Genomic DNA, 22,394 nt, shown 5'->3' with positions numbered 1-22,394 from the left:
AGAAAAGACCCTTATAGCATAAGTAGCTGAACTCAAACGTTTCAGCAGATCCTCAGTGTGTTTTTTCCAGTTCAACCCCTCATCAATGCATACACCTAGAAATTTTGAATATTCCACCTTAGCTACTGATTTCTGATCAAAGTATATATTTATTAATGGTGTCATTCCATTTACTGTGTGGAACTGTATATACTGTATTTTGTCAAAGTTTAATGAGAGCACATTTGCAGAGAACCACTTAATGATTTTCTGAAAAACATCCTTTTACAATTTCATCAGTTAATTCTTGTCTTTTGGGTGTGATAGCTATACTTGTATCATCAGCAAAAAGTACCAGCTTTGCATCTTTGTGAATATAGAATGGCAAGTCATTAATATATATTGAGAACAGCAGAGGACCCAAGACAGAACCTTGCGGCACCCCATTCTTGATTGTTTTCCAGTTTGAGAATTCACCAGTTTTTTTCATATTATGTGAACTGCATATTTCAACTTTCTGCGCTCTTCCAGTTAGGTATGATTTAAACCATTTGAGCGCTGTCCCATTCATACCACAGTACTTGAGCTTATCTAGAAGTATTCAATGACTAACACAATCAAAAGAGTTAGAGAGATCACAAAATATCCCAACGGGTGACTTCCGGTTACTCAGAGCATTTAATATTTCATTAATGAAAGTATATACGGCAGTTTCCGTTGAAAAACTCCTTCTGGAAACCAAACTGACATTTTGTTAAAACTTTATTTTTAGCTACTCTACAATACATTACTTTCTTCAAATATTTTGGATAAGGCAGTCAGAAGAGAGATTGGGCAGTAGTTGTTGACATCAGATGTATCCCCTTTTTTATGCAGTGGTTTAACAATGGGATACTTCATTCTATCTGGGTAAATACCCTGCTCAGAGAGCTATTACATAAGTGGCTAAGAATCCCACTTATCTCTTGGGAACAAGCTTTTATTATCCTGCTGCAAATGCCATCAATTCCATGTGAGCTTTTATTCTTGAGAGAGTTTATCATCTTCCTAATTTCAGAAGCAGAGGTGGGAATTCCAATTGTATCAAATTGTGTGGGTAAGGCCTCTTCCATTAACTGTGTTGCTTCTTCTAATGAACATATAGATCCTATTTTCTCTACAACATTTAAAAAATGACCATTCAAAACGTTTTTGACTTCCGGCTTGTTGTTTGTCAAGTTTCCATTCGCTTTGATGGTAATGCTGTCATCCTGTACTCTCCGTTGCCCTGTCTCCCTTGTAATAATACGCCAAATTGTTTTGATTTTGTTATCAGAGGTATTAATCTCAAATCGTTTTTAGATTAGATTAGATTTACTTTCATTTCAATTGATCCGTAGTGAGGAGGTCCTCCAGGATGTGGAACATGTCAGAAAAATAACAATACATGACAAATATTTACAACTAAAACAAATAAGCTAATGTACCATTCCACAGGTCCCAAGTGGAATGATCGTCATTTTTTAATGAACACTAAGAGTCATTTTACAAATACTAATGCACTGAATTTAAAATAACAAAGTTTTTTTATTTATTTATAAGGTAATACAACTACTGTAATACTTATTTACAATGAACACATTACTGCACTGAAATGGTGCAGAAGTTAGATTATACTAACACACACACACACACACACACACACACACACACACACACACACACACACACACAAATTTTCAATGAACACATTACTGCACTGAAATTGTGCAGAAGTTATGTTGTACTTATATACAAATCAGTTGGTTTTACTAAGAAATTCATCAATGGAGTAGAAGGAGTTGGCCACCAATAAATCCTTTAGGCTTCTCTTAAACTGAATTTTATTGGTTGTTAAGCTTTTTATGGCTGCTGGCAAGTTATTGAAAATGTGTGTTCCTGAATAATGCACACCTTTTTGTACAAGACTAAGTGACTTTAAATCCTTGTGAAGATTATTCTTATTTCTAGTATTGATTCCATGAATTGAGCTGTTGGTTTGAAAAAGTGATATATTTTTAATGACAAATTTCATTAAGGAATAAATATATTGGGAAGCAGTAGTTAGTATCCCTAGTTCCCTAAACAGGCTTCTGCAGGATGTTCTTGAGTTGAGACCACATATAACTCTCACTGCACGTTTTTGTGCCCGGAAAACTTTAGCTTGGCTTGATGAATTACCCCAAAAAATAATCCCATATGACATTATGGAATGAAAGTAAGCATAATATGCCAACTTTTTCATTTTTATATCCCCTATGTCTGACAAAATTCGCATTACAAACAGAGATTTGTTAAGACACTTCAGCTGTTCTGCGGTGTGCTCCTCCCAGTTGAATTTATTATCAAGCTGTAATCCCAAGAATTTAACACTGTCCACTTCTTCTATCTTCTCGTCATCATATGTTAGACATATACTCTTGGGACACCCCTTACAAGTTCTGAACTGCATGTAGTGTGTTTTTTCAAAGTTTAGTGACAAAGAATTGGCTAGGAACCAGTGATTAATGTCCACAAATATTTTATTGGCTGATCTTTCTAAGACTACACTTGATTTGCTATTTACTGCAATGTTTGTATCATCGGCAAACAAAACAAACTTGGCATCTGGTAATGTTACTGATGAAAGGTCATTGATATACACAAGAAAAAGTAAGGGCCCCAAAATGGAACCTTGTGGGACCCCACATGTAATTAGTTCCCAGTTGGATGATGCCTGATAGCTTGATACATGTCTCTTTCCTAATAACACCCTTTGTTTCCTGCCAGAGATATAAGATTTGAACCATTTTGCAGCATTTCCTGTTATACTATAATATTCTAGCTTACTTAAAAGGATATTGTGATTTACACAGTCAAATGCCTTTGACAGATCACAAAATATACCAGTTGCCTGCAATTTTTTGTCTAATGAATTAAGCACATTTTCACGGTAAGTGTAGATAGCCTTCTCAATATCAGAACCTTTTAGAAATCCAAACTGTGACTTTGACAATATGTTATTTGAGATAAGATGGTTATAAAGATGACTGTACATTACTTTTTCGAAAATTTTTGAGAATGCTGGCAACAGTGAAATTGGACAGAAATTTGATGCTATTTCTTTATCTCCCTTCTTAAACAGTGGGTTAACTTCAGCATATTTCAGCCATTCAGGAAATATTCCACTAATAAATGACTGGTTACACAGATAGCTTAATATGTTACTTAGCTCAGAATCACATTCTTTAATTAACTTTGTTGATATTTCATCATACCCACTAGATGCTTTTTGATTTTAAAGATTTTATGAAGGACATTATTTCTGTTGGGGTAGTGAGGGTCAAATTCATATTATGGAAGTTACTTGAAATGTCTGGTCTAAGGTAATCCATAGCAGCATCTACTGAACCTGACAACCCCATCTTTTCAGTAACAGTTATAAAATGTTTCTTAAAAAGTTCTGCAACACTATACCCATCTGTCACCAATGTATCATTTACTCTTAATGCTATTTCTTCCTCTTCATGTCTGGTTCTACCGGTCTCCTCCTTCACTATATCCCATATTGTCTTTTTTTGTTATCTGATATGACTATCTTTTCCTTTTAATATATTTGCTTTGACATCTGTATTACAGTCCTCAATATTTTGCCATATTTCTTATAATGTGTTATAGCATCAACATTGGAAATGTTTCGGATTGACAGATACAGTTTTCTTTTTGTTTTACAAGATACCCCTATTCCTCGAGTAATCCATGGCTTCTTTGTAGACTTTTCTCTAACCTTGGTAAGTTTTGGGGGAAAGCAGTGTTCGAATAAGGTAAGCACTTTATTAGCAAAAATGTTATATTTTTCATTCATGCCATGAGCACTGTAAACATCAGTCCAGTGAATGTCTCTGAGCAGTGTCCTAAAATAATCAATTTCTGGCTTACTGATTACCCTCTTGAAATCAGATTTAACAGATTTTATATCCCGTTCAGTATTAACATTTAACAGAAGGAACTGCATGTCATGGTCTGAGAGGCCATTGACCATTGGTTTTGTAATATAATTTTGTTCATTGGACTTTTCTATAAAGATATTATCAATGGCTGTTTGTGAGCAAGTGGCTATCCTAGTGGGGAACTTTACAGTGGGAATTAAGTTGAATGATAGTGTCACTAACTCAAATAAGTTCTTATTGGGAGAGTCTTTAAGGAAATCTACATTGAAATCACCAGCAACCACTATTTCTTTGTTTTTGGTTGTTAAATGGGCCAGTACAGCTTCAAAGTGGTTGACAAACAGATTAAAGTTACCTGCAGGTGCTCGATATACACTTAATATTATGAAGGATTTTTTGTGAAATTCTAATTCTGTTGCACATGCTTCCATATGCTGTTCTAGGCAAAATTTATGAATGTCTATGTTCTTAAATTTATGACAGGTCCTGATGAATGTGGCAACTCCTCCTTTCTCCATTTCTGATCTACAAAAGTGAGATGCTAACCTAAACCCTGTAACACTTAAAAGTTCTATACCAGTGGTCACATGATGTTCAGAGAGGCAGATTATGTCAGCTGGGTTTGAAGACTCTAATTCATCTATGCAGATAGTTAATTCATTAATTTTATTTCTCAGTCCTCGAATATTTTGATGCAATAAAGATAGCTGACATTTCTCATTGACTGAGTTAAATTTGGGTGGAGTTAAAATATCTGCTGACAGTTGAAAATTCTTAACCAATGGCTGTTTATGCTGATGTAATAAGCTGGAATTATGTTTCTTGATTTCTTTCTCAAACTGAAGGTTTGTCTCAGTTCTAACCTCTCTTAAAATTTGCTTTCTTTCTGTCCTCCCTACCCTCAAAAAGGGTCTTTTCTGAATCCTATAACCACTGGTATTTTACCACTCATGACAGTGCCTCCCCCTTTTAACTTTCCTGCTATTTCCCCAGCCAATTTACCCTTCCCCTTCCTGTTGAGGTGAAGGCCATGCCTAGTATAATCCCACCTACTGAGAGAATCAACATGAACCACACCAATGTGTGACCCCGCACCCGACATGAGCAGCCGTTCCAGCTCCAAATTAACTCTCTTGACAGAACAGTTCAAATGAGGTCGGTCATGGCACCCAAGAACAGATACAAACTCAACACTAGTTATCTTCGATGCTGATGCAATCTTCGCCAGGTCACACTCTATACTGTACCCAGGATCTCTGTCAATACTGTTACCTGCCCCACCCACTATAACCACAGTGTCTTCCTTAGTGAAATCTTTGGAAAGTGATCCTAAATCCTCCGTCACCTGCTCCAGACCAGCACTAGGTTTAAAAAAATTGGTGACCTGGTTGATTTTGTTATCAGAGGTATTAATCGCAGACATGATGCACATACTTCTAGACTTTTTAATAACCTTTCTTAATGTAGCACAGTGGTTTTTATAATATTTGGCTGTTTCTGGGCCATTACTCTTTCTTGTTGTTAGATACAGTTCCCTTTTGTGGTTACAAGATATTTTTACTCCTTTAGGAAGCCAAGGTTTTTTGCATGGTTTCTTATAATTAGATTTAACTACTTTCTTGGGGAAACAGTTTTCAAATTATGTTACAAGTGTATCATGAAATAAGTTATATTTTAAATTAGCATTGGGTTCCTAGTACACTTCATCGCAGTCTAACTGCTGAAGATTTTCCCTGAAATTTCTAATTGTTGAGTCTTTAATTGAACGCACAACTTTGCAGGGTAGTTTTGAATTACTGAATGGAGCTATGTCATATACTGTAACTAGCTGGACACCATGATCAGAAAGGCCATTCTCAAAATGACATGAATTTATGTTTTTAAACTTATCTTGGTGTACAAAAGTGTTATCTATCAATGTGCTGCTGTCCTTTACTACCCAATTAGGAAAATTAATGACAGATGTCAAATTGAAAGAACCGAGCAAGTCTTCCAGGTCATTCTTCCTATTACACTCTTTCAGTGAATCAACATTGAAGTCCCCACAAATAATAATCTGATTTCCTCTATCTGACAGATAGCACAACAACGCAAACTGTGGTAGCAAGACAAATCTATTGATTGTGACAATTGGGAAGCTGTCAGACACTGTTTCTGAAAGCTGTTGGGCACCAGAATTTCAAGATTTAAAACTGATACAAGGTTAATGTTTAGTAATTGTACCAGTTAACATTCCACATGAAATATGAATATTCTGTAGTATTATTTGTTTTATTCTGTGCATTGCATAAATTTTTGAATACTATGTCTGCATGCTTCCCTCATGTACACAATCAATGTTCATTGTGTGACCTCCTGTTTGTTACATTTTTTGATACTTATTTATGCACAGTATTAGTTGCCAATGTTGTTTTTCTCACCACAACTGGCCCCATGTGCATTCAGATTGGCATTAAGTTTCACATATGTATGACTTGTTTTTGATATCTTATTTCCCCACCGCTGTGTGGTTAGTTCTTGTATTTATTTCTAAGTATTGATGTAACAGCTGACTATTTTTTGCACACAGTGGTGACAAAAGTTATGGGATACAGATATGCAGATACACAGATGGCATTAGTAACACATACACAAGGTATAAAATGGCTGTGCATGGGCAGAGCTGTCATTTATAGTCAGATGATGCACTTGAAAAGGGTTCTGAAATGATTATGGCCACACGACAAGAATTAATGGACTTTCATCTACATCTACATCTACATGATTACTCTGCAATTCACATTTAAGTGCTTGGCAGAAGGTTCATTGAACCACAATCTTACTATCTCTCTACCATTCCACTCCAGAACAGCGCGCGGGAAAAACGAACACCTAAACCTTTCTGTTCGAGCTCTGATTTCTCTTATTTTATTTTGATGATCATTCCTACCTATGTAGGTTGGGCTCAACAAAACATTTTCACATTCGGAAGAGAAAGTTGGTGACTGAAATTTCATAAATAGATCTCGCCGTGACGAAAAACATCTTTGCTTAAATCACGTCCGTCCCAACTCGTGTATCATATCTGCCACGTATCTGATTATGGAATGGTAGCTGGGGTAGATGCACTGGACATCCCATTTTGGGAATCATTAGAATACCAAATTTTGGGCATTATTTCTCACCACAGCCTTCACTTAATGACCGAGAGCAGTGCTGTTTGTGTAGAGTTGTCAGTGCTACCAGACAAGCAATACTATGTGAGATAACCACAGAAATCATTGTGGGACATATGATGAAGGTATCCACTAGTACAGTGCGGTAAAATCTGGAATTAATGGGCTATGGTAGCAGACAGCTGACACAAGTGCCTTTGCTAACAGTACGACACCACCTGAAACTTCTCTCCTCATCCATATTGCTTGGACCGTAGATGACTGGAAAACTGTGGCCTGGTCAGATGAGTGCTGCTTTCAGTTGGCAAGAGATGGTAGTAGGGTTCAAGTGTAGCACAGAGCCAAAGAAGCCACATACCCAAGTTGTCGATAGAGCACTGTGCAAGCTGGTGGTGCCTCCATAATAATGTGGGCTGTGTTCAATGGAATGGACTGAGACCTCTGGTCCAAGTGAACCAATCATTGACTGGAAATGGTTCTGTTTGGCTACATGGAGACCATTTTCAGCCATTCATGGACTTCATGTTCCCAAACAATGATAGCATTTTTATTGATGACAATGTGCCATGTCACTGGGCTACAGTTGTTTGCAATTGGTTTGAAGAATATTGTGGACGGTTTGAGTGAATGATTTGGCCTCCCAGGCCACCTGACATGAATCCTATCAAACATTTATGGGAGATAATCAAGAGGTCAGTTTGTGCACAAAATCCTGCACCAGCAACACTTTCACAATTATGGACAGCTATAGAGGCAGCATGTTTCAATATTTCTGCAAGGAACTTCCAACGACTTGTTGGGTCCACGCCACATGGAGCTGCTGCACTAAGCTGGGCAAACGGAGGTGCAACACAGTAATAGGAGGTATTCCATGAATTTTTCACCTCAGCGTATAACTGTTCTGTGGTATTTCATGCCATAATTCCTTCTAACATGGCTATGACTTGATGATGTTGCACGGAATTGTGTCAACAAATTAAATTGTAACCAAGACTTTCCACAGACAATTAAGTGTCAATTCTGAATGGTTGCCTACCTCATAGATGGAAGCATATATGTACCAAGTGAAGTACAAATTTTTTTCATAGGAACACAGTTTTCTGTTCAGTCAATCTACAAAGATGATACTGCAAGAACAATGCAAGCAAGTAAGCAAGCAAATGTATAAAGGGCTATACTTCAGAAGAAAAATAAGTGATCATGGAAGAAAGTTTGATAGAATTGTGCATCAGTATATTGTAGCTCTAGAAAAAATATGCAAGAAATTACCTGTAGTCAACCACAGTTCGGGCAGCAAGTTCTTTGAGAGATGGTACTTTGTACTTCTGAGGTCTATCTGGTATCACAAAATAGCGTGAAGTGAATGGATTATTTGACAAATCCAAAGCAAATTCATGTAATGGAAACAAATTGTATGGAAAAATTCGCATCATATTGTTGGAGGCCGTTAGAACACTGAAAAATAAGAACAAGAAGATATTATCAGTTAACAAAGTGACTAATTCTATACCATCAACAACAGTTTCTCTCCTGTTCTTATCTAATTAGGTATGATAAGAAATACATATAACAGTAACTTGTGTGCCATATTTATGTCACTTTCATGAAAGTTCATTAGAAGATATAGCTCATCTGGTGCAACAGACTATGACAGTGAAATTGTTGACTGAAGAAAGATCTAGTGATGTGGTAAGTACTAGGTGTTATTCTGCTCTGTGGGTAGAGATTACATTTGCACATATGGTATCACCTCCTAAGTCTGCAAGAACAGCTATGATCAATCAATCAATTAATCAAATTTTATTGTCGTTCAGCTCATAAAGCAATAGACAATGTCAAGATAACTTACATTTTTAACATTAATTACTAAATACAATTTAGTTTGGATTACATAAGGCCATCAACTAGATACAGTGTTGAAAGAAAGTATTTTCAGTTTCAAAAAATTTGTCTACTGTGTAGAAAGGATTATTTACTAGTATTCTGCACAACTTAGCTTGACAGGTAACTCTTTTAAATCTATACTTAACTTATTGTACAACTTAAGTCCAATAACTAAATATGAATTCTGTGACTTGGATAGTCTTTGATATGGTACATCTAAACATGATTTGTTCCCGGTGTTATGGCTATGTACATCCCTTCTTAATGATATATTTGAAATATTGTTCCTAACATACGATAGAACATTATAGATGTACAAGTTTATAACGGTCAGGCATTGCAATTTAACAAACAAGGGTTTACAGTGTTCTAATTTATCTGAGTCAGTTATTATTCTTACTATTTTTTTTTGTAAAAGTAGAATGCCCTTTATGTGACTGCTATTGCCCCACAATAAGATTCCATATGATATGATACTTTAAAAGAAAGCAAAATATCCTGATCTTATATAACTATTAGGGACATGTCTTTTTAAGTTTCTAATTAAATAGATAACTCTTGAGAGTCTGGCAGATAAATGTTTGACGTGTGGTTCCCACGTCAACTTGTTGTCTACTATAACACCTAAAATTTTTATACTTTCTAACTCATGATTCTCTCTTAAGCTAAAGGAAAGTGCCTGGGTCTTACTTTCATTTTGTAGAAAACCGTTCGCTCTAAACAATAATGAACTCTTAGCAAGGGTATCTTTAACTTTATTTTTTAGTGTGTATAAATCTGAGGTGTTTAAATCTGAGCTTCACACAGTGCAGAGCAGCAGCAGCAGTGTAAGGTAGAGAGAAATGCCTGTCAGCACTGTGATTTCCTTATGGAAATGGCCAAACCGACAATTTTGGATTCCTTCCCAAACAGAAGGGGCCTTTGCTAAGGTGGCAGCAGTGTAAGGTAGAGAGAAATGCCTGTCAGCACTGTGATTTCCTTATGGAAATGGCCAAACTGACAATTTTGGATTCCTTCCCAAACAGAAGGGGCCTTTGCTAAGGTGGCTATTGCCAACACTCATATGTATTTCATATTAGAATTGTTAGAATGACACAGTACAGAATTTCATCACTTTGATCAGTCACCAAATTAATAAAATCACAATTATGTTAAGCATCTCCCTGAAACTGCATGAAATAGCACATCTGAACACTGTAACACATTGCGTTAGTCATATGCTGCAGAGAGGTGTCTCTCTGGGTTGTGGAAAGTAATACAGGGTGTATCCTAAAGAATCATCCAATTTGGCATGTCTGTATTTCTGAAACTAATAAACATATACAATGAATTTTGTTTTATGATGAACAGGAAACTCAAAAAGTTTTTTTTTCATATCTCGTTATAGGTGTTCAATATGCCCCCTTGAGATGCACAGCATATGTCAATGTGGTATTCAAATTGTTCCCACACTGCACCAAGCAGGTCTTGAGTTACAGCTTCCACAGGTGCTGTTATGCAGTGTCTCAGTTCATTCAGTACTGTTGGTAATGGAGGCAGATAAACAAAGTCTTTTATAAACTCCTGCAGGAAATAATCACATACAGTCAGGTCCGGTGACCTTGGAGGCCAGTAATGTAAGACTGGATCATTCGGTCCAGTGCGATCGATCCAAAGTTCAGTAACCTTTTGATTTAAAAATTCCCGCACTTCCAGATGCCAATGTGGTAGTGCCCTAACCTGTTGGTAAATGAAGTCATTTGAATCAGTATCCAACTCTGGGAAAAGAAAACTGTGAAGCATATCGAGAGACATGCTTTATGTAATAGTGTTCTCGGCAAATAAAAATGAACCATAAACCTTTTCCTTTGAACAAAACATATTAAATTTTGGAGAGTCCATCTCATGTTGTACAACTTTGCGTGGTTGTTCTGTACCCCGTGTTCTCACATTATGACAGTTCAGATTTCCATTTAAAAGGAGTTTTGGCTTGTCACTGAACACTAAGCCTGGAAGAAAACTGTCATCCTCCATCTCACCAAGAATGAAATTACAGAACTCCACAAGTTGTTGTTTGTCACCTTCATGAAGAACCTGCAGTAGCTGAATTTTGTATGGTTTGATGGGTAAACATCGATGCAACACACACCAGATGGACATCAGGGGCATATTGAGTTGTCGAGATGCACGATGAATGGATTTCTACGGACTCCTTGTGAAACTACGGCACACGCTTTCAACGTCTATGTCTGACAGTCAGGTACGGCTTGGTGATTTGCCTTTACACAAACAACCTCTTTCTCCACACCATACCTAGTACGAAAGTCACACTGAAGAGTTATTACTGACCTGCACTGTGAAAAACATAGAGCAAAATATGCTTTCTGTTGACCTGAGATCATTTTTACTAGAAATGAAGTGGGCACACACTACTGCTACCTAGTGGGAGCCATGCAAAACTCCAGAGTTTCCTCTTTCCAACACACTTATAGCAAATAGTGTAACAGTTCTGATTTTTATGAATTGGATGATTCTTTTTTATACACCCTGTAAAATGATAGCAATATAATGAAATGACTTGACATAATGACATATTATTGCAATCAAGTGCTAACAATAATTAAAACTGATTTAAAATAATAATTTTAAGAGATTCTGTTCAGATATTCTTCAGTTACTTAGAATGTGTTGATCAAAAGGTACTTCCTTAATTCGTGCTTAATCGTAACCAAATTATCCATACAACATCTAATACACTCTAGTTGGTTGTTATACACGTGTGTGCATGAGTCTTTTATGTATTAATGTTAATGTATTGAAGCTTTATAGGTACTGGTATCAGATTTGTACTTTGCTCCACTTTTCAGAAACAACAATGGGCATTAATTAATTAATATGAGCTCACTAGAGAAATATTAGTGATGCCTTTAAAGGAGCATACTTGTCACTTTGGGGTGATGTATATGCTGCAGAACTGATACCAGGCAGTCACATGGCCCTCTATCACTGACATAAGTAATGTCAGTCAAGTGAAGTGTACATGGAAGTCCATTGTATGGAATCAGTAAAGATGGGTCAACATGGTGACATACAGAGTGGAAAAAAGGAGCTATGATGTTTGTTCAGAGGCATCCATGATTACACCATGAATGTATGTGCTCAATTTATTGGTGTATTGACACAGACTGTCTGAGACATCTATAAGATAGGGTACACTCACAACCATGACATAAGAACAGTGGTCATAAAATGATTCTAAATGAAAGGAACCAGAGATGAATGTCACACTCTTCCAATGACAGCCAGTTTCACTAACTAATAGAAACTGATGCTGTCAATGAATGCAGTCCATCTCAACCAGAGTCCAAGTTAATATTATAAAGGTAACTGCATGCAATGGATACTGGGAGTTGGGTACCTTACAAAACATCACTGATCACAGTGCTACATAAAGCTGTATGTCTTCAGTAGGTCAATCATCACAGAAACTGGACAGTACTTGACTGGCAGGATTACAGTGCAGTTCACTTAGTCACATTTTTGCCTCTTTTCAAATGATGTGAGGCACTGAGTGCACTGATGGCCCAATGAGGCATTCAACCCACAGTGTGTGAAGCTTGGTAAGTGATGTTTTGATGATGTTTTTCATTTCATGACTTGGATCTACTTACATATGAAATACACAATGCATTTCAACATTGTCATTGACCATTTGTTGCTTTGTCTTGCACATCTTCATTATGAGTATGCTGAAGATACTACCCTCTCTTCCAAGATGACAAAATTCATCTTCACAGACCTGCATGCCTATGCTCCCAGTTTGATGAACGTTCAGGCATTCAATCATGCCTCAGTTTATCCATGGAATCCCCCAATCTCAATTCCATACAAATATCTGGGCCTGTTTGGAACAGTGGATGAAATGCAGCAATAAGATGCATATGGCATAGCTGAAGAAACATATGGCCTCTCTTCCTCACTCAAATGAGGTCATTATCAAAGCTAATGTGATGTTAGACTGTATTAGCATGATATATCTTGGGATTTTTTTATTTTCTATTTTTATTTTTATTTATTTATTCTTTTTTTTTTGGCCTAGTGTGCTTATCTAAGTTGTAATAGTTGTCAGGATGCCAGATTTTTTTTTAAGATTTCTGTGACTAAATGGAAAGATGAAGAATAAAGCACTTTCTTCATTTTTAAATTACTTATAGTACATACCAGGTGTACTGAAAATGTAAGTGAACTAAGGCGTCTCATTAAATACATGACAAGGGTTTTGTAATTAACACTGTGATATATTTGTAATTCAATAAAAATTAACATTATTTATTTATTCTATTTCATGATCTTTGTGGTTCGGTATATAATTCCCTTGGATTTCTGTGGCACCTCCTTGCTCCAAATAAGCCCCCTAATGCATTTGAAGAACTGCCCTGCTTTTCTGCACCTTTCATTTATTTCCATTGCGTTTCCCCCCTTACTTTCAATCATGCTTCCCAGGTACTTGAAGTTCTCTACTACTTGTAGTTTTTCCCCTCCACAAGTTATATCCACATTTGGCCTATTCTTCTTCCTTGTTGTGACAGTTATTTCACTTTCCTTTGCAGAGAAATGCATTCCATATTGTGCTGCCGTTGCCTCCCATACATCTAACTGCTCTTGCACCACCTTGCAGTGGTATGGACACATGAAGAGAATGGATGAGGGAAGAATTCCAAAGAGGATGTTTGATCTGCAACTGGAGAGGAAGAGGTCCAGGGGAAGACCAAGAGATAGATGGGTGAAGGGAGTGAAGGAATGTGTGACGAGAAGAGGAGAGAACTGGACGAAGGTGGAAGAGGGGGAATGGTGGAAAGACAGAACATGATGGAGAGGCTTGTGTTCCCGACAGACCCAGCCAGTGGCTGGAAACTGTCCAAGATGATGATGATGATGATGATCTTTGTGGTGACTAAGATTTCAAGATGAACTTCATAGTACAATTTATTTAAAATTTATATTCCATCCAAATATTGAGTCTCATGCCCTACGTCAGTTGCACAACAGTTTAAAGCTATTTTTAATACATACAGATCTTAAAACATAAATTTAAATTGTTGTACCACAGAAGATAGTCATGAGGTTTGATAGTGGTCCAGTATGATAAATTTTAAATAGTTCGTACTATGTAGCCAATGCAGGCATTTTAGTTACCATTAAATAGCTGAAATTTGAACAAGCAGCAACATACAGTGTGAATTTTATGTCATTGTTTAAGTAGACTATTTTTATAGCTTGAAGGTCTCTATGAGAAGTGCGGTACGATTGGTGTTGTGATTTTCAATCTGAAGACTGGTTTGATGAAGCTCTCTACATTTTCTGTGTAATCCTCTTCATCTCTGAATAACTACTGCAACTTAAATCCTTCTGAATCTATATATACGAAGACAGTAACTTGTTCTCGAAAGAACAGTTACTGTTGATGACTGTGCAGCTTTTTCCTGGAGTAAATGATAACTAACTGACAACCTCAGCTGCCGACAGGTGTTGTTGTTATACCTCGATGTGGACAGCTGAAAATGTGTGCCCCGATAGGGACTCGAACCCGGGATCTCCTGCTTACATGGCAGACGCTCTATCCATCTGAGCCACCGAGGACACAGATGAATAGGGCGACTGCAGGGACTTATTCCTTGCACGCTTCCGGTGAGACTCACATTCCCAACTGTCCACAATTCTACATATGTATTGTACCTTATAGACATTTGCCTATCCACTCATTACTCGCGCATGCTTTGGCGATTCCCATAAGAGTTTGGGCAACCTATTTGCATTCGCACAGATGAAGGTCAATGGCTGGGTAGACTTTTAACTATATATACGAAGACAGTAACTTGTTCTCGAAAGAACAGTTACTGTTGATGACCGTGCAGCTTTTTCCTGGAATAAATGATAACTAACTTACAACCTCAGCTGCCGACAGGTGTTGTTGTTATACCTACCTGTCAGCAGCTGAGGTTGTTCAATTAGTAAAAGTAAAAAGAGTAAATTAGTTAAAAATATTTGTTAGTGTATGTGTGAATATTCGTGAACAAATGATTAATAAATTACATAAACCAATTAGAAAGGATTTAAAGGAAAAAATATCATTTCTTTCGGGAGAGATGAATTATGGCAATCTGATTTAGTGGAAATGGATTCAAGTAATTTCAAAAGTAAATAAATGATATAAATAAATTAAATGTAGCAGATTTTTCAAACTTTGCACGGCTATTCCAGTTAAGGGCAAAACAGGTAAAAATTAATGTCATTCTTTCGAATAAATATTTGAGTCAAAATAACGAAAAAATGGTACGGAATTTTATAATGAAGAATATCAAGAATTAATGAAAAATTTAACATTAAGCATTATTCAGGTTTTAGTGATTTAAAATCAACTGTTGTTGAACGTCTTAATACAACACTGAAAGATAATATGTGGAAGAAATTCGCTCTTCAAGGCAATTATAAATGGGTTGACTTAGTTTCTAAGTTAATTGATGAATATAGTAACACAAGACATTCAATGATAAAAATGGTTCTGAAAGATGTAAATAGAGGAACTGGAAAAATCTTATTGAATACTGTTTATGTTACTGTTTTATTGGATACTGAACAGGAATATAAAATTGGTGATAAAGTTAGAATAAGTTGGTAGACAAAAATTGTTTAAATTCAACATGTTATTTGTTCTAATCCAATTACACATAGTTTGAAGGATTTAAATGACATACAAACAAAAGGAAATTTTTATGAACAAGAACTACTGAAAATTAATTTTGCAGATGCAGTTTAAAATATGGAATGTATTAAATGGTATGTTAAATAGTTAGGTTTTGATAATTCACGCAACAGTTGGGTAAATAAAAGTAATGTAATTTTTTAAAAGGTTAGTAAATAAAGTTTAAATATAAATGGAAAGTGTTGTGAACTTGAACGAATTTTCATTGCATACAATATTCACTATGCTTTTTATTTCATTAAAGAATATAGAGTTTATTGTGGTATTCAAATATATAACAAAACTGACTACTGACTGAATAATTTGAGAATTTTAAATTTGAGTTAATAAAATCAAATGGTTTTAACGAATTTTGTATATTATATGTACAAAAAAATTTATGACTGTTATTTAAATTTAAATATGAAAAAAGTAGCTACAAATTTAATTTAAATTCTAGGAAACTTTTACTAGTTTAATTATATCTTAATAGAATTGTTTTGGGAACAATCAGCCAAAGTATTAAAATAATTTCGATAACAAATAATTCTTCAATTTTTTTTAATGATGTAATCTTAAGATAGCAAAAGTTGATTTAAATTTTGATAACTTAATTGAGGCGCCACATATGTCAATAATGTATTTATTTCTTCAGTTCTTTCGTTTATTATTCCAATTCCAACAGAAATTACTTCTCTATAATTTTTTCTTTCATTTTATTTTAGTTTTTCAAGTGAGTTATTTCCTCTTTCATTTTATATTTCGTATGTTTTCTAATGGATGGTATAACTACTTCATAAACCCAATTTCGAAAATTTTATGTAAAAGGCATTTCGATTTTATAATTCAAGAATATAAACCAAGTTCATTTGTGTATGGATGAACATTTTTCGTAGCATAATTTCAGTGCTACTCTAATTTTCATATGTTTTACAATATTCCGGTTCAATACGTTATTTTATTATATTCCTTGGACTTCCATATTCTAAAATATCAGCAACTTCATTTGCATAAAACCAAAAATAATTTTTTCCATCAATGGTTACATAAATTTGTTTGTGAAAAATTTAAGATTGTTATTTTGTAAATCCACAAGCGGTATCATTGATACATCAAAAAATATTATTTGCTCAAGATTCGAAAACATTTTTTCCACATAAATGGAAAGTGAAAATAAAATCATTTGCCCATTGTACTATAAAAAAAAGAATTCATAAAGAAATTAATATAACAAAACAAAATATGCATCCAAAATCAGGTTGTAATAATTGTAAAAAACAGAGACAAAAAGAACATCTTCCTAATTGGCATATTTATTAGAGAACGTTTATTTGAGAAATATGTGGAAAACAAATTAAAAATTAGCTAAATATAACATAGCTGTGATCATTCAAAAGATGAGAAAATAGCTTTCTGCTATGTAAAAAAATAAAGACATTATCAAAGAGTCGAATGTATTTGTGGAAAATTGGATTGTAAAATTTATTTGGAAAGGCATCATAAATTAACATATCAAGAAAGAATAATATAAACTAGTTAAGTTTTTATTTTATTTTATTTTATTTTCTGTGCACTTTTTTAAATCTTGGAAGAAATCATTTTTATCATCTTTTATTTTATTTGGATATTATTTGTAATGACTATATGGTAGTGTATTAATTCCATCTTGTAATAAAACATGTGTACCATGTACAATTAAGTTTAAATGATCTAATCAAATTCATTTTCCTATGTTATTTTATTTGGTCAGTTTAACATTTTTTTTAAATTATCGAAAGTAATTTAGTTCTTTGTTAAGTATTTGTAATTTCTTAAATTTTTTTCTCTACTTCATAACCAACATAATGAGCACACATTTCCGATCTAAAAGTAACATGTTCCTACCTATTTTTTCCCCAGTTTTCGTCGTTAATTTATTTATTTATTTATTTATTTATTTATTCATCCGTGGAACAATAAATATTGTATGGATGTCGTCAGATTACAACACATGAGCACACATTTACATTTACAATTAAACAGGTTTCTCATATTTTGTGTAGTTTTTATAACTAGTCATACACATATTTATAATTACATAATATTTTGGTGATAATGTCATATGTTGCTAATAATCTACATCTATGTTAAATATTCTTTTACAGTATAAAAACTTTTACTTACTAAAAAGGTTTTAAGCTTTTGTCTGAAAGTGAGGGGCTCATTTATTTCTTTAATTTCTTGTGGTAATTTGTTGTACAGTTTTATCCCATTGTAAAATATACTTTTTTGTGTCTTTGCCTTGTTCTTTCTATCTAGATGGATGTGGTGACAAGCTCTTGTTTCATGGTCATGTATTAGGCTGTTTGTGTTGTACATGTTAAGATTTTTCTTAATGAACATTATGTTCTGAAAGATATACTCACAAGAAACAGTTAGAATTCCTAGCTTTCTAAATAATTCTAGACAGTGGGCCCTGTTGTTGCTATTTGTTATTATCCTTATGGCTCTTTTTTGTACTTTGAACACAGTTTGTAGGTTACTGGCACTTGTTCCCCAAAACATGATCCCATAGCTGAGGACTGAGTGTAGATATCCGTAATATGTTATTTTAAGACAGGTATTATTGCATACCGGTGCAAGGATTCTAAGAGCATAGCATGCTGTGGATAATTTCTTTGCCAAAATGTTGACATGGTTTGTCCATTTCAGTTGGCTGTCTACATTCATCCCTAAGAATTTGGTACTTGTTACACATTCTAATTCATTATTATTAACTTTTATTCTAGTGGCATTGTGTTTTTTGTTCAATTGGAAGTTAATATAGTTAGTTTTCTTTACATTTAGGGTTACTTTATTTTTTAATGACCAGTTGTGGACATCATTGAGAGCCTCGTTTGCTCTTTCTGACAGTTGTGTTGGATTTTCACCTGTTATTACTATGTTGCTATCATCAGCAAAAAGTATTTTTTCGCCATGTCTGATACTTTGTGGGAAGTCGTTAATGTATATAAGAAACAATATTGGGCCTAATACACTTCCCTGTGGGACGCCTATATTCACATTTTCTGGGTCAGACAGGTGTTTTATAAGGGAATTGTTTGAAACTTGTGATATCTCAACTCGTTGAACTCTGTTTTCCAAGTATGATTTGAACCACTTCTTTGTCACACCTCTTATTCCTAATTGCCCTAATTTATGAAGTAAGATTTTGTGGTCAACTGTATCAAAGGCCTTGGACAAGTCTAAAAAGATACCACTTACATTTTCACCTTTGTCCAGTGCTTCTAAAATTGCTTTAGTGAACTGTGCTATAGCATATTGTGTGCCTTTTCCGGGCCTAAAACCAAATTGGTCATTGGAAAGAAGATTATATTTATTCAGGTAATTTAGCAGTCTCTTTTTGACTAGTATTTCTATTATTTTAGAAATGATAGACAGTATAGAGATCGGCCTGTAGTTCTCTACATTTTCCACATCTCCGTTTTTAAGGATAGGTATAACTTTTGCTTGTTTTAGGTACTCCGGAAAGTATCCAGACTCGAAAGATTAATTAATTATGTCTGTTAATGGGCCCTTTATGGAGTCTATACAATCTTTAATTACGCAGACTGGAATTTCATCAAGTCCTACTGAAGTTTTATTTTTTAGTTGGTGTACTACTAGTGCCACTTCCCTTTCTGTAGTTGGCAAGAGCACCATTGAGTTTGTTGGCTGGTTCTGAGTGGGTAAATCATACGTATCTGGAAATTTCTGCTGTAATTTTTTTGCAATACTACTGAAATATGAGTTTACAAAATCAGCTAATTTTTTAGGGTTACCTACTGGTACATCTTTGTTTTTAATATGTGAATTGAGGTCCTTTTTAGCAGAGTTAGATGTTTCCTGTTTGACAATGTTCCAGGCTGCTTTGCTCTTGTTTTCAGCTTCAAGTAATATTTTGTTGTTTGAAAGTTTTTTTGCGGCTAGCAACACCTTTCTGTAAATTTTCCTGTACTTTTTGTAGGATTGCAGAACTTCTGGGTTAGACTGATTATTTTTTATGGAGTTGAGATATCTAAGAGTTTCTGAGGATTTTTTGATACCTGTAGTCACCCACTGATTTCTCTTTGTAGTTTTAATTTGATAAAGAGTTTTATACTTTCTTATTTACTTGCTGAATATTATCTTTTGGATAATAACTTGTATCAAAGTAATCTTTCACTAATTTTGTGTCCTTATATAAGGCCTTGGCAACGGCCTTGCTGCAGTGGATATACCGGTTCCTGTGAGATCACCGAAGTTAAGCGCAGTTGGGCATGGTCGGCACTTGGATGGGTGACCATCCTCGTGACGCCTATTGACTAGCTACTCGATCGTAGTGGCATCGGTCAAGAATACCATCATAACGACTTGGAGAGCGGTGTGCTGACCCCGCGCCCCTCCTATCCGCATCCTCCTCTGACGATGACACGGCGGTATGAAGGTACCGGTAGGCCACTCGTGGCCTGAAGACGGAGTGCTTTTTTTTAAATATAAGACCTTAGTTCTTACATCATAAATGGAAGAATCAGTATCCATATAACATAAATCAATAATTTCTCCATATTTTGTTTTCATAAAACTGGTACATTTTTATATTAGAAACACTTAGAATACTCATTCCCACATAAATTGGTCTATTCAACATTGTTTTAATTTTTTTCGTATGAACTGCTACTAGAATTTCTCAAAATACTGTAGTATGTTCATTATTCTGGATTGAAGTATAATTCGTATATTTTGTTGGATCCTTTATTATTTTAATATTTTGTGTATTCCTAATATTTTCTGCTGCTTTCCCAAAGGCTTAATTATTCATTAACTTGTAGATATCTTTTTCAAAATCTTTAGCTGCGTTCCTTCTCATTTCTGTACAAAAATCAATGCATTTGTTCAACGGATCTGACTGATAATATGATAAAATTCTATGATTTTTAAAAAATTTTAATCCAAGTTTTAAACTTTGTTTAAGAGTTATATCATGTAAAACTTATTTTTCTTTGATATTTAATGATGTTAATAAGTTACTCCCTTCTTTTCGTGCTAATATTAATTCCTTATGTAAATCATGATATTTGTTCACATATTCTTAATCGACTTCAAGAATATATACACATTTATAATCATCTGAAATTTTTAGCATTCTTTCAGAATTAAAACTTTCTAATTCTACCTAAGTGAATTTTTCAAATGGTAAAAATTAAGACTTTGTCCAGTCATATAAATTATTTGAATCTAAATATGCAATACAATTTGATTTTCAGATATATTTGTTAATTCATTTAGTGTAAATTTCAATAGTTTGAGAAATTCCATCTCAAATTCCTTTCTCTAGAAATAAAGCCATATCATAATCATGTAATAAATCTAATCTAAATTTTGTTATTTTTGACATAGTATTCCAAGACAATCCAGGTGCTGTAAAATATGAAGATGGATGAAGTTTATAAGAGTGAACAAGTGAATCTCTAAAATTTTCGAATATATCTGCTAAAATTAAAAGATCAGATTTATTATATAATTTTGTATATCCATCCATATGCTTAATATTGACTTTTTTCTAAACTGTTTTTGCTCTTTTATAATCTGCATCAGAAATAATATTTTCATTAAGTTTTTGATGAAAACATTTTTATGTAATTTTGTTTCTTGTAACTTTTCTGCAGAATTCACATATTCATAAGGAAAAACTTCCTTTTTACTTATTAAATCTAATTGCTCACGTTTTGATATTTCTCTATATTCTTCTTTTGTAAGATTAGATGATAATTTATCAATACTTGACGCCATGAATTGAAATGTATCGAAAAATGTTATTGTTAATCCATCATTCTCATATTTACTATAAGGAATATTGTTTTGTTTATTATATGGAATAGAGTCACCATCTTTACTATCTACTGCTAATTATTTGATAAACAAATGAACATCTTAATTTGTTAAATTATGAGTATGAACTGGAATTAATTTAAGGTTTTGGTAATTAAGATTGGAATCTTTAGGTGCAACTTCTAGATATTTTCTGGTTAAATGGCAATGATCTCTTACTTAATTTTCCAAATACATATCGTTTTCCAAATAAAATAAGTTTCCGAATTTTTAAAATTGATTACATTTTCTTTACTTATTGTCATCAGAATATTTCTTTTATATATTTTAAGAATTACTAAAACAAGTTTCCGAGGTTTTAAAATTGATTACAGTCTCTTTAGTTATTGCCATCAGAATATTTCGTTGATATATTTTAGCAATTACTTTAGATTCTTGTTTTAAATTTCAGGGAATTTCTTGCTGCATTTTTACTAGTATGTGTACCAGTATTTTTATAAGCACAATTAGAATGTTTGTATTTGTATTGTATTGTATTTATTGGTGCAGTAAATCTTACATGTACAGTACAGCACATCAGATATTGGACAGGTCAAAGTATATGTTACAATTAAAACACTTTAGAAACTAGAAAATTATGTTCACAAAATTTTACAGCACTTCATATACTGGGCAAGTCAATGTGTAAGTTACAATTAAACCACATTAGAAACTTGAAGTTTACAACTGAATACATGTATAAGCCAATATTAACGATTTAAGTATTTGCATGATCCTCTCTTAAGCTCTAAGGATTTTTGAGGAACTCTTCTACACTATGAACTGACATGTACACTAGAGAATTACATTCACAGAATTTTACTTCATATACTGGGCAAG

At 34.2% G+C, this 22,394-nt stretch overlaps 1 protein-coding gene across 4 annotated transcripts in view; it reads right to left on the bottom strand.

Moving 5' to 3' along the window:
* Positions 1 to 22,394, bottom strand: part of LOC126469662 (uncharacterized) — a 436,607-nt gene that overhangs the window by 353,177 nt on the left and 61,036 nt on the right. For all 4 annotated transcript variants that reach the window (XR_007586038.1, XR_007586037.1, XM_050096801.1 and 1 more), the window contains exon 3: positions 8,351 to 8,536. Coding sequence is in view for 2 of the 4 variants with exons in the window: in XM_050096801.1 (XP_049952758.1) it covers positions 8,351 to 8,536 (186 nt within the window). In the remaining 2 variants the exon portion in view is untranslated. The remainder of the gene's footprint in view (positions 1 to 8,350; positions 8,537 to 22,394) is intronic.

The sequence above is a fragment of the Schistocerca serialis genome, chromosome 3 (assembly GCF_023864345.2).
Source record: "Schistocerca serialis cubense isolate TAMUIC-IGC-003099 chromosome 3, iqSchSeri2.2, whole genome shotgun sequence".
In the NCBI taxonomy this organism is placed as follows: Eukaryota; Metazoa; Arthropoda; class Insecta; order Orthoptera; family Acrididae; genus Schistocerca; species Schistocerca serialis.
Note: the sequence above shows the minus strand (reverse complement) of the source record. Positions and strands in the feature narration are given on the sequence as shown.